Raw genomic sequence first — 13,787 nt, forward strand, 5'->3', positions numbered from 1 at the left:
AATCAGGCAGTGTGTATTCGTTTAGCCTTGTCTCTTTTGCTTAACATAATGTTTAGGATATTAGTCCATGTTGAGTGTATCCGTAGTGAGGTGAGGAGCATTCCATTGAATGAATATACTCCTGTCAGTAGACTTGGGTTTTCTTCCGTTTGGGCTATTATGAATAAAATTTCCATGAGCATTTGCTTACAAGTCTTTGTGTGCACATGCGTTTTATCTTTCTCAGTAAATACCTGGTAGTGGAATTGCTGGCTCAGTCAGTAAACACATATATGTTTATAGGGAACTGACCAACCATTTGCCAGAATGGGTGACCATTTTACATTTCCATTAGAGATGTGTGAGAGTTTAGGTTGCTCTACATCCTTACCGACATTTGCTGTGTCAATCTTTTTAGTCAATTTTAGTCATTCTAATAGGTATGTAGTAGTATCTCTTGGTAGTTTTAGTTTGCATTTGCCTGATGACTGATTTTGAACATTTTTTTTCATGTGTTTATTAGCCGTTTGTTTATCTTATTTGTGAAGTGTCTGCTCAAGTTTAGGTTGTTCGGGTTTTTTTTAATTGATTTGTATGGGTTCCTTGTGCATTTTGGATGTCAGTCCTTTATGTCAGATACATGTATTTATGAATATTTTTTCCATTCTGCAACATACGTATTCATTTTATTAATGGTGTCTTTTGATGACCAAGAGTTTTAAATTTTGACAAAGTCCAAGTGAACCATTTTTCTTCTATATTTAGTGCTTCTGGGTCCTGTCTAAGAAATCTTTTCCTACCCTAAAGTCAGAAAAACACTTTTGGTTTTTATGTTTAGCTCCATGATCCATCTTAAATTAATTTTTCTGTATGGAGTGAAGTAGGTGTCAAGTTTCATTTTCTTTCCATATTTACATTTGGTATTCTTACACCGTTAGTTGAAAATACTTTCCTTTCCCCATTAAATTATAGCACGGAATTTTAAAAAGAAAAAAAAAATTTTTTTCAGCCAAAGAGGTGCAAAAGTGACTTTTCCTTGTGGGCCATAAACAGACCCTCTGGGCCTCTTAGACCACCATCAACTTACAGTATTGGTCTTCTGTTCCTTTCTAAGTTAGATCTTCTTCAGTTATCCCGAGATTCTCAGAAATTACTTTGCTTGTAAGGTATGAGGATTTATAAGGCTACAACTTTTTACAGGGTCTGTAGCTGTGCCACAGAGCTGCTAGCCACATAGGTCCGCTTAAATTAAAGTGAAATGAAATTAAAAATTCAGCTTCTCAGTCACAGTTGCCACATTTCAAGTGCTCCGTAGCCCCAAATGTGTATGGGCCACCCTATTGAACAGTACAGATACAGACTATTTCCATCTTTGCAAAAGTGTAGGATAGCACTAGCCTATGGAATAAGAAGAGAGGCAGGCTTTGAATAGTTCTGTAGCTATTTTAATGAAACTTATTTAGTTTTGATAACTGTCATTCAGCATCTACTTTCCTCTCCTTGGTTCTTTTTCATTCGTTTGTGCTTCTGTTTCTATTCTAAGATGTGTTGTCCCAGCCAATCCTTTTGTCCATCTAAAATATATATCTGTATCTGTCCTACTTAGAAGAAAGAATTCCCTTGGCTGTCCACAGAACCAATGCTTACCTAGTTCTGACCTATTTTACTTCTCTCAGTGTTTGATAGTCTTCCAACTACCCATAGATGCCTGAGCATACCCCTTCAAGGTAAATATTTTGTCTTTGCTATCCTGATTAAAATGATATTTCTCCCTAGCATTTCTGCCATAGATATTAGATGGAGTAGTAGGTTATGACTTGTAGCCCGGCCCCCTAAGAATACTTCTGTCTAGTAGTGAACTTTGTTGCCATTTCATTATGAGCAACCACATAGGAATTCATGAGATTTTTCTCTCATTATTTGTTGGATGTAAGCTAACTCTGCCATTAATGTTTTCCAGTGTGGGAATTTTGCCGTCCTGGTGGATCTTCATATATCACCGCAAGATTCAAACAAAGATACCAGCTGGTTTTCTGAACAGAAGAAAGAGGTACCACAAAACTTTTCACTATTTAGATGCAGGTAGCTTCTGTTAGAAGACATATTAGCTCTTTCTAGCTTTCATTTTAATTAATAGGCAAAATATTGAGTGATATTAACCCTTGAAAACTAGCTGTTGTCTTCCCCATGACAGACATAAGCCTGCTTTTATTTTTTCCTTCAGAAACTGAACATCCATACATTTCATATGCAACTCTGTTATTTAAACCAGAAATTTCCTACCTCTTTGTTTTAGGGGAAGGTGGACTCTATATTAAAAAAAAAAAAGAAGAAGTTAAAGTGATATTTCAAGTAAGCAGGGATTTTAATCTGACTGGTTGGGAAGATATGGGGACTGACACCAGGCTAATCTTTCACACCTGTGTGAAATTGTAGTCTTCGGCACTTTTTTATCTTCTACCATCCTTTTATTAGCATGAGCCTTTGACAAGTGCAGAAACGTTTGACATGTTCTTTCTCTGACAGCTCTCAGTCACCAAGTGAATTGTCAGTAAAGTGACTCGCCGGTTGACTGGGAGCATGGTGTTTGACCTCCATGGGCTTTGGCCTCCTCGTCTGCAAGTGAAGGGCTTCTCTCAGAGGCTGTCTGAGACACTCCTGGCTCCCAGTGTCTGCAGCCCCAGCCAAGTGCTACTGTGGCAGAGGGCTAGAGGTGCATCAGCTCTCAACACATGCTTTGCTTCCTTCTCCAGGTCCCTGTTTACTAGAAAACAGAGATAGTGAGGCAGAGGCTTTTAGATAACTTTCAAAATATTATAGCACTTCATATGTCCATGATATTCATTTGTCATGATAGCTTCTTAGAGCTAGAAATAAAAGTTTTATTAAAGGGTGGTATATGAAGAAGACACTAGTGATAGTGACACACACAAAGGAAAAAAAAAAACCTATCCTGTAATAACTTTTCAGTCAGCTTTTGGAGATCAGTAGAAAAAAAATCTCCCTAAAAGAAAATTTATAGGGTACTACATTTCCAATCAAAAGGTAAAATTATCTGGACTTTGCTGTCATAATTTCACAAAGGATACTTGGTGGCCCGAAACTGTGAGCAGGAAAGCACAAGATTTGTTATGGTAGGATTTATCATTCAGGTAAATAACCATGGACTGTGCTTTTAAGACTTAATATATAGTAGGCCAGCATCTGCTACTACAACTCACTTCCACATAATTCCGAGCTTTGGCTTTATAACACCTGTCCCCACAATACAAAACAGTTCATTTCTTCAGAGTGACTAATATTCGCCTGAGGGGAACCTCACCCTAAAGGCTTCTGACTTGACTCAGATTAACAGTGTTCTAGAATCCACATTTTCTTCCATTATTTCCCAGCTGTACAACCTCAACCTTAGACCTTTCTTGTTGATATTTAGTCATTTTTGCTGAGTTAGTTTATTTGGAAGGCTTTAAAACAAAGCTATGAGTATGTGAATCACCTCCTAGCCAAAGCGTGAGGCAAGAATTTTCCAGGGTGCCACACGCAGCTGGGCTGCTCCACCTAGTACCTATATCCGGGCAGCAGGGCATGACTTAGCAAAGATGCCCAGTGCACGATTGGACCTGCAGAGCTCTGTTGCAGTGGCAGCTGCAACAAGGCAGGTCGTGCCAGCAAGTTGAGCTTTGCTCTCAAAGCTCTGTTTGCTGCTTTGCTCTCAGAGCAGATGGTTTGCTGCTTCTACTTTAAGTTGTTCTTTTAAAGTATGCTCACTGACATTAAAATTGCTCTGGGTTAGTGTGTATGTGTGAGAGAGAGAGAGTGAAAGAGAGAGAGAAAGAGAGAGGAGAAAAGCTAGTCAAGGAAAGTATATGACTATAGCCTATGTTCAGTGTCTCAATGCTTTCATCTTTTTTTATCATTAGATTATCTCATGATTGAAATTTCATGAGCAATCAGTTTGATTACATTTTAACAGTCACTTTATATAATAAATGTCTTAAGAATATCCAGTTCCTTTTCAGAAAAAGGAACTAATTACATGTATTAAACATATGTTTATTTTGAGTCCAGCACAAATAGTCTGTGTACCCAAACAGTCAAACTCAAACTGTTCCTTTGTAAACTTGAGGAAGCAAATTTAGCCCGTTAGCTTAGAGATTCTGTATGTATCTCTCTTGCTCATTGATTTTAATTTGGTCTTGTCATTTCCTCCAAGTTATCTGGGAATTTGTCTTTTCGTGCATTGCTCTGGTTCTGAAGAGAATGCTTTGCTGAGTGCGGTGTGGTCAGTTACTAGGATATCTTGACCACATAGCACTTGGTCTACCTTCCGTTTGTCAAACCTGACTCATCAAAGGAAAGCCCCGTAACTATAGGGAGAAAGTTTATGTATATGGGCCTTTGCTTTATTTTTGTAGTACTATTTTTAGTTCTAGCCTTATAGGGCATTTATGGCCAAATTTTAACAATCTTTGTTTCCATGTATGTCTTTCACATATTTTCAGGCTCAGTCATAGTTGAACCCTGCATGTGAAGCAAAATTCTTTAATTGTTAAAACAACAGTATGAGGCAAGGCTGCCTTTCTGTTGTGTGAACAATGCCAAAACACTCAACTGTAAACGGATATCTCTGTATTCCACAAGGCACTGCATCTTTGGGCTGCAAAATGAGAGCAAGAGAGAGGGGACCAGTATTTGTGTTTTATCTACAAACTCACATTTTGTAAGTTAAATCAAGGGTTTTCTATACTGTTTGAGTACATGTGTTTATAATAATAATAATGAAAAGTTTGGCTCTCATTGCCCGCTGAAGCAGCTTAAAACTTTTTCTCATTTCAATTTATGAAGATTTTAAGAGATCAACCTGAGATGGCATTGCAAGAAACCAGTGAAACAGGTTTGAGCTGACCTCTGCAACTCTGAGCCTTCTTCAGACTCTTTGGGAATTCAACCAGAATTATTAGTCCTTATGCATCAGTTCTAAATCTAAGAAATTAGGATTTGTGTGCAGTTTTTTTTCCTTTTCCTACTTTAGGTTACATTTTTCTGGTAGTATAGCTAAAATGGACTGTGTCTTCCCAATACATAGTTAGACTTTTAAAGTTTTGTTTTTCTTTTTATAAATAACACTGATACATAAAACAATAGACAGCTCCAGAAATTTGCTAGTGGTATGGTATATTGACATTGAATTAAAACCATGTGTTTCTGTTGCCTAATAAATATTAATCTACTTTAGTGAAATATGAGAAGTTAAATTCTTTTCATCATTAATAGGTGAATATAGTGTGCAGTTTTCACAAAAGCAAATGGGCATGCACAGTATCGTCAACAAGAGCATGGAAGAAAATCAGATTACTGGTTTCCAGCTCTCTGTTCAAGCCCCTACTCAAAGTTGTTCCTTTTTTTTAGTAGATCTGTAAACCTAAGGCCAGAAACTAATGAATGATAGTGTTTAGATTTTAAAAGTTTTCTGACCCAAATTTGAAAAATGGGAAATTTTTGTATAAAAATCACTGTTTCTGGCTCCTCTTGAACAAATTGGAAGATCTGGTCACACCGTGCCTTGTGTCCCTACATGAAACCATGGGATGCTGTCCCCCCTTCATTAATGGGGTTGGTGTCAGGGTTCTCTGAATACACCCTGGGTCCTGACTCTTACCTGCCTCCACAGTCCCCTGCTTGGCCACTGTGCTCTTTCCTCGGGCTCTTGCTACCAGCCAGTGATGGCTCTATTTGATTTTTCTATATGTCACAATACAACTGATATTTATGTGAAAAGTCTTTACCCCACTGATTTCATCACCTTGTCACCCTAAGTTTTACATTGAGGTGTTTTTATCTTCCTTTTAGAAATGTGAAACTGAGGCAGAGAGAAATTAAATGAATTTCTTAGATCACAAAGTGAACCAACATCATAGTTTCGAACAAACCAAAGTAGCAGATTTAAATCTTCAGTGTTATCCATGAGCACATATAACATTCCTTTTGGCATTCACAGCTAATTAAAAAAGCAAACGAAATGTTTACCGTTGATTTTTTTAATATGCGTGATGTTGACTTTTTTTTGTATTGCATTAAATCAGAAAATTATCTCTAATTATTTTAATTTACTTTAGGAAGTCTGTTTACTGTTAAAAGAAACCATTGATTCAAGAGTTAAGGAGTACTTGGAAGTTCGTAAACACCACAGACCGACAAATGCAGAATTCACAAGATCCAGCCCCTTGTCCTTAAAAGGTAGGCACAGAGAACTTTGATTTTGGATAAAATGTCTGCTCTGTAGCGATGGCAGTTATGTTTGACTCTGTCATGTTAGTACAGTGATGAACTTTAAAAATATGTTCTGATGAAGATGCTTTGTTCGGGTTAAGAAAATTAACCAAAAAGCCCCAAAAGGCTTTTAATGATAGGCAAAATGTATATATATAAATAGAAAATAAAAACATTCCTAAGGAAACCAAACTTTTTAAAGGATTTTGTTTTTGACAAGTAATCTTAAAAATAGATTTACATTAATACTGACTGGATTTGGATCTTGATGCTATTTTTAAATGCTTTCATACATTTAACCTATTTCAGAGAACCTATTTCAGAGGTTCTCAGCTAGGGATGATTTTGCCACAGGGGACATTTGCTAATGTTTGTAGACACTTTTGGTTGTCATAACTGGGGTGAGAGCAGTGAGGAGGAGCTACTGGCATCAAGTGAGTAGAGGCCAGGGATTCCGCTACATATACTACAGTGCATGGGCCTGCCTTCCCTGCCCCGCCCCCCATAGCAGGGCATTATCTGACCCAAATGTCAGGGTCACTAAGGTCAGAATATCCTGCCATATTTCCTAATAACACTTCGAGAATGGTAATGCCTTTGAATTACAGGTGAAGGAGCTGAGGATCTGCAAGATGAAGGGGCTCGTCCAAATAAAAGATCATCTTCTTGAGAATGGAGATTTTCTTGTTTATTTGACATTTTCATCTTCCCCTTTCCCCCCAGTACTTAGCCCAGTGCCTGATATACAGGTAGTGGCTTGGTGATGCACTGAATGACAGAGTACTCTGGTGGCAAGTGACAGAACCTGACCTCAGACCCAGCTCTTCTGACTCCAAGCCCACTGTTCTTTCCAGTCTGTCTTTTTTGTGTTTTAATTTTTTTTTTTTTTTTTAACTAAGTCAGCATTCATAGCACTCTTTGTGGTACAAATACAGTGAACCCCGTGTTAATCCTCAGAGGACAGTGCTGGACTGCTGTGAACTAGATTATGCTAATGCAACATCTCTTTAGGAAAAGAATTGAGTTAAGTACCCGCCTTTGAAGGCTTACTTGATCTGAAGTGTTTACTCAGCACAGCTGATAAGTAGGCAGACATTAATTTTACTCAAACTGAAAGCCTTGAACAAATGGAATTTTTAGTCCAAACAATGTTGTATTAGATGATAATTTCTTTTTTTTTTTTTTGCTTAGTAGTAGTATAAATCTCAAGAAAAGCCATAGGAGCTTTCATTCTTTGTATGCGAGCAGATCTGGCTAGTCTCACTTTCTAACGTATACAAAAGGAAAAGGAACAGAGGAGATTCTACGACCTCCATCTCTGGCGTGTGGTAGTGGCTTGGTCCATACCCCATCCTCAACTAGCTTTCCTCTCTACTAAGTGAGGAAAGCTAAAAACTCAATTTCCCAGCCTCTCACAGGTAGGGAACACAATACTGGCCCCAAGATAAAAACCAAAGCCTTTCTTGGACTCATGTTGGCAAGAAGTTTGTTTTTGAACAGAAAAGTGATCTTACTGTACAAATAATTATGTAACCTATTTTTTTCCTCCTTACACAATATAGAAGTTCTTTAAAATACATACATCACCACTTTAAAAAACTTTGTTTTATTGTGATAAACTATGCATAACATAAAATTTACCATTTTAACTGTTTTCAAGTGTATAACTTAGTGGCATTAAGTACATTCACATTTTCGTGCAACTGTCACCACTATCCAGCTACAGGATTTTCTCACTAGTCCAAAATGAAACTCTACCCATCAAATAATAACTACTCATTACTCCTTTCCCCAGTCCCTGGCACCCCCTGTTATTTATATATTTAGTAATTACTAGTAAATAAACAAAAATAAATAAATTCGTATTTAACATATAAATGTACAGTCATGTACCTCATAATGACGTTTTGGTCAACGATGGACCATATATAGGACAGTTGTCCCATAGATTATAATGGAGCTGAAAAATTCCTATCACCTAATGATGTACTAGCCACTTTAATGTCTTAGCTCAACACATTACTCACATATCTGTGGTAATGCTGGTGTAAACAGACCTACTGTGCTGCCAGTCGTATGAAAGTATAGCACATACAATTACAGTAGTAGGCTGTACCATATAGGTTTGTGTAAGTACACTGCGGTGTTCACACAGTGAGGAAATCACCTAAGGACACATTTCTCAGAATGTATCTCTGTTGTTTAGCAGTGGAAGACTGTGTATATAATAATATATATATCACATTTTGTTTATTCATTCATCTGTCAACGAAGTAGTTGAGTAATTAGGTGGTTTCCACCTTTGACTATTGTGAATAATGCTGCTGTGAACATTGTGATACAAATATCTGGTCGAGGCCTTGCTTTCAATTCTTTGAGTAGATACCTAACCTAAAGGTGGAATTTCTGGATCATTTGGTAATTTTTTGTTTAATTTTTTTTTTTTAATTCTTTTTTGAGGCATTGCATAGGATTCTAATTTCTCCACAACCTGGCTAACATTTATTTTCTTCTTATTTTGATTATAGCCATCCTAATAGATGTGAAGTAGTATCTCATTGTGGTTTTGATTTGTATTTCCCTATCGAGTAGTGATGTTGAGCATCTTTTCATGTGCTTAATGGCTATTTATATATCTTTAGAGAAATGTCCTTTGCCCATTTTTTAATTTGGTTGTTTTTTTTTTCTCTGTTTGTTTTTGAATTGTGGGAGTTCTTTATATATTCTGGATATTAATTTCTTATCGGATATATGATTTGGAAATATTCCTTTCATTTTCAATATCTCGATAGTGTCTTTTGACACACAGATGTTTTTAATTTTGATGTAGCCAGTTTATCTATTTCTTCTTTTGTTGCCTATGCTTTTTATGTCATAGCCAAGAAATCACTGCTGAATCCAATGTTATGAAACTCTTTTCTACTTTTTCTTCTGAGAGTTTTATAGATTTGGCTCTTAAATTTCGGTCTTTGATCCATTTCGAGTTAATTTTTATATATGGTTTAAGGTAAGGGTCCAACTTCATTCTTTTATAGGTGAATATCCAGTTTTCTCAACATCATTTGTTGAAAAGCCTGTCTTTTCCCTCACTGAATGGTCTTGGCATTCTTATTGAAAATCATTCGATCATAAATGTGAGGGTTTATTTCTGGGTTCTCCATTCTATTCCATTGGTCTGTATGTCTGTATTTATGCCAGTAGCACCATATATTGATTATCATAGCTTTGTAGTAAGTTTTAGAATTAGGAATTATGAGTCTTCCAATTTAGTGTTTATTTTTCAGGATTGTTTTGGTTGTTCAGGGTCCACATCACCATTTTTAAGGACTGCATAATATTCCACTAAGTGTCCATAATCTCATTTATTGGTTGAACATTTAGGTCGCATCTAGTATTTTCAGTGTTGTAAACCATGGTGCAGTGAACGTACTGATGATGTACATATTTGCAAACTTCAATTTCTTTATAGTATTTCCAGTTTAAGTTCATATTTCTATTGGTTTATAAGAGCTTTAAGGATATTAATACTCGGTATGTTATACATGTTACAAATGATTTTTCTCAGTTTGTCATTTGCCTTTGACTTGGTTTACTTAACCAAGTACAACCCCTAACAATGAGAAGCCTTTATTTGCCTCATGGACCCTTCAGTGACCACCAGCAGAATGAATGCCAGGCTCCTTTGTGGTGAGATAAGAGGTGCAGCTGTTTGACAGGAGGCAGGATGATGCTAATGATACTAATGTTATGTCATTCACTCTTTAAAAGAGTAGCTGTGCTAAGTATCCATCCCTCTGTGAAAGAACATTTGATGTGAAAGCACCATCTTTCTTATCCTTCCTACTTCTCATGACAGTTAACCTTTACCTGAACATGTCCTTTGATGTTCACAACTTAGCCATTCTCTTTCTCTGTTGCTGCCAACTAGTCCATGCTCCCGCCTCAGCTGGACAACTGCAGCAGCCCCCTAGATGGCTTTGTTGCATCCGCTCTGGCCAATGTGTCGCTTGCTGTCAGCACTTCAGTTGATGTAATCCCTTAAAGTCACAGGTCTGATCTTGTGCACTTCTGCAGCCTTTCAGGATTTCCCCCAAAGCTTCTAGGATGAAGATCAAGACCTCAGGGGTAGATGCCTCTCCAACCTCATCTTGTACCACTTTTTCCTTCTTTCTTCTTCCAGCCACAGCAGACTTAATTCCTTTCTATCAAAGCTCCATTCTCTTACTCATCTCGAGGCCTCTGCCCATGTTAGAACACTAGTCCTCCCCTTCTCCTATGCCTCCTTCAGCTTTCTGCTCAGAGCCTACACCTCAGGGAAGCTTATCCTGTCGACAGGTCCCCTCACTCCAGGCCCATGAGCATCCTGAACTTTTGTTCACACCATTTGATTATTGTCTTATCTCTCCACAAATGTGTAAGCTGCCCAAAGACAGGTTCTGCCTCTTTTATTATCTATTATATCTCCAGCATGGAGCACAGTTCCTGGCTTGCAGTTGGTATTTAATAAATGTTTGTTCGGGTGACCGATTACATAGATGGTTATTTCTTTCCTCTTTGTAGCAAGGTCAAGGCCTGCCATAACTTACCTATCCCACTTTGTCTCCTCCTGCTACTAACTTTCTTTCCTACAAACATACATACATTTTTATGCCTTTGCTCTTACAGGTTTCTCTTTTGTCTGGAAGACTCCCATTTAACTTTTAGTCAAATATTACTTCTCCAAACTCCTCTCAGTTTTCTCTCTTCTGCCACTTACCACTTCTATAATATTTGTCACATTGTGTTATAATTGTCTTATAATCGATTTACCTGTCTTTCTCCCTCCCCTTTGGTGGTAAAGATCGATTCTTTGCCACCTCAGGGCTTCTTTTCTTCTCTAATATCTTGGTGCTTAACTCAAGAGTATAAGTTATAAGTGCTTAACCTCATACTAATGTAATTTCTAAAAGATAAGGGCATTGTTCACTCATCTGTACCACAAGGTTGCTTTTCCCTTATGACCAAGATTCATCATATTCTAGGTCGTGCACACCTGCAGGGACGAATTAAACAGACACAGCATACCACCGTCTTACATTGTTTAACAGCTCCACAAAAAAATGGAAACCGAAGTCATGCTTTTATTCTTTCCTCAGAGCCAAAGACATCCCTCTTAGACATTTATCGAACTGCCTGTTCTCAGCTACTTTAATTATCTTCCTTGAATGCCTTTTTCAAAGCAGTTTCAAAGCCACTAACCATAAGGCTTTCCCTGTTTCCTCCTCAGTGTTCAGTTCTGTGTCCCTGGTTCCCTGAAACTAGAAGTGGCTGTCATTACTATATTGGTGGTTTGGATGAAGTGGGTGGTTCATGCTTTTGGGAAAATTAGATATCTTCTCTCATTTGCATGTTTTTCTTACCTTTTTCCATTTCCAGGTTCGTGTAGTAGTAGTGTGCTTCATCATGGCACAGATACCTAACAGAATGCTAGGTGAGCTGAAGTCGCTAGGCTGGTGACTTTGCTGATTACACTCATAAAAGTAATATTTTTCATGCTCTGACTTTTCTTTCTAAAAAAAGTAGCATAAACGGCCTTGAGACCATTTCTTTAGTCATAATACAAAGGACTACAAATCGTATTCACAAATTCAGTTAGCAGACAGCATAGCACAGACATTTGCCCGTAGCCTCATCTTTTTTGGGTCGCCTGAAATGTTATTTCCATAGATTCAGTAAAAATTAATGTTGTAAGAAAGTTTTTTTAAAGACTTCACTGTCAATTCTACCTCATTAATATTTTCCCCATTAGCCTTGCCAGTATTAGGTGTTGCCAATGTTTTTAATTTTCGAAGTCTGACAGGCCAGAATTTTAAAAAGAAGATATCTTGCTCTTTGATTTTTATTTACGTTTCTGTTTTTATGTTTTTATTGACAGAACTGAATATTTATAACCCTTGCTCATCTTTGTATTGGGTTGTTTGTTTTTTCTTCTTAATTTTTCCTCCTTTTCACATTGTTACTCCCTTGGTCAGGTCCCCTCTTAATCAGCTCTTGAATTCCTGCCACAGCCTCCTGATTTTCCTCCTAGCTCATCCACACCTCTGCTGCCAAAGTGGCCTTTAAAAACAAAAATGTATTAGTCTTCAGCTTAAACCCTTTTGTGGTCAGGAGCCTTAGTTGCCTAATAGCCATCATTTAGTTGCATTTCTGCTTGAGACTAGGCAGAATGGGTCTAGCTCTTCAGAGAAGAAGTTGATTAAAGATATTAGGTAGCTCACTGGACCTACCTGTGGGAGGGCCAGACAGCCCCATTGATTAAAGATATTAGGTAGCTCACTGGACCTACCTGTGGGAGGGCCAGACAGCCCAAACAACACAGACAGCACAGCCTTAGCCACAATATGGGGACAGCTGTGGTACATGTACTATTTCAGCTGCTGTCTATGGGGATCAGGACCAGGTACCAGCCTCTGCCCCAACCTACAGAAGGCTGACTGCCTGGCACATAGCCATAGCATCAGCTGCTCCTTCTGAACTTTCTGCAAGACAAAACTAGATGCCATGGCTTTACCATAGTTGCAGGTGAGCTAGGGGATGCAAAATGTTTGTCTTTTACCTTAGGAAAATGGGACTTATAAAATGTCGAAGTTAGCAAACACAGGGAGAGGATGGTCAGAATTTTGTGTTGGGTAGCCACAAGTTACAAATATCCAATGAAGTTTTCTTCTTTCATAAACTCCCAAACAATAACAACAAGCTGTTGCCAACTACACAACTCTCCCAACTACAAGGAAATGTGCTCAGCATCTCCCCCAGGAGAGATAACCCAAGGTTTCAGATCCAGGCCCAGGATTTGTGAATGATATTTATTCTTCCACTAGTTCATTCACAGCCCACATTCCTATCTACTAAATCATAAAGTAAACTATTGCCAACATACCTTGAATAAAATAGTAAGGAAACAGAAAGCCCCAAACTTAGTTACTATCTCAATGTATACATGATACAGCAAGGAAGACAGTATTGGAAGATGCTACCATTCTACTTTTGGTAACCAGTTACATAAAATAAATTTCTGGTGTTTATATCTTCCCTCCTCTAATATTTATTTTGTATTTCCTTTGTCCTTAGCCAATAACTCAGCTGATCGGTAATTTTTACCTGGTAACCAAGTGATCCAAACCTTCGTTCCTAAGGGATTTGAGCCATCAATGGTCCAGCCTTTGTGAGGTTGTCATTGTTTCATTACCTTTTAGTCACTTCCCATTTCACTCCCTGGTTCCAGGAACCATGTATTCTGGCCAAAGGAACACACCGTTTTGCTGGTCAGAGCACGTAATCTATCTTTACCCCAATCCCATGAGGTCCTGCCTTGCCATCTGTATCATAACTGAATTTTCAGTAGATTTTTTTCACCATTGTTATAAGGCCAGATGCATTTGAGCCTTGCTTGATCGCTTGATAGAATCATTGCATTTTATGAGCCCACTGCCTTTTTTTGTAAAATGAGTTACTTGGTTAGAAGCACTGTGATGGTGATGGTGAATAATGAGACCTTT

At 37.9% G+C, this 13,787-nt stretch overlaps 1 protein-coding gene across 4 annotated transcripts in view; it reads left to right on the forward strand.

Annotated features, from left to right (window-relative positions):
- SLX4IP (SLX4 interacting protein) overlaps positions 1–13,787 on the forward strand; it is a 189,559-nt gene that overhangs the window by 117,616 nt on the left and 58,156 nt on the right. For all 4 annotated transcript variants that reach the window (XM_023537415.1, XM_023537412.1, XM_011370243.2 and 1 more), the window contains 2 exons: positions 1,940–2,029; positions 6,096–6,216. In XM_023537415.1, the coding sequence (XP_023393183.1) occupies positions 1,940–2,029; positions 6,096–6,216 (211 nt within the window). The remainder of the gene's footprint in view (positions 1–1,939; positions 2,030–6,095; positions 6,217–13,787) is intronic.

The sequence above is a fragment of the Pteropus vampyrus genome, unplaced genomic scaffold, assembly GCF_000151845.1.
Source record: "Pteropus vampyrus isolate Shadow unplaced genomic scaffold, Pvam_2.0 Scaffold7, whole genome shotgun sequence".
Lineage (NCBI taxonomy): Eukaryota > Metazoa > Chordata > Mammalia > Chiroptera > Pteropodidae > Pteropus > Pteropus vampyrus.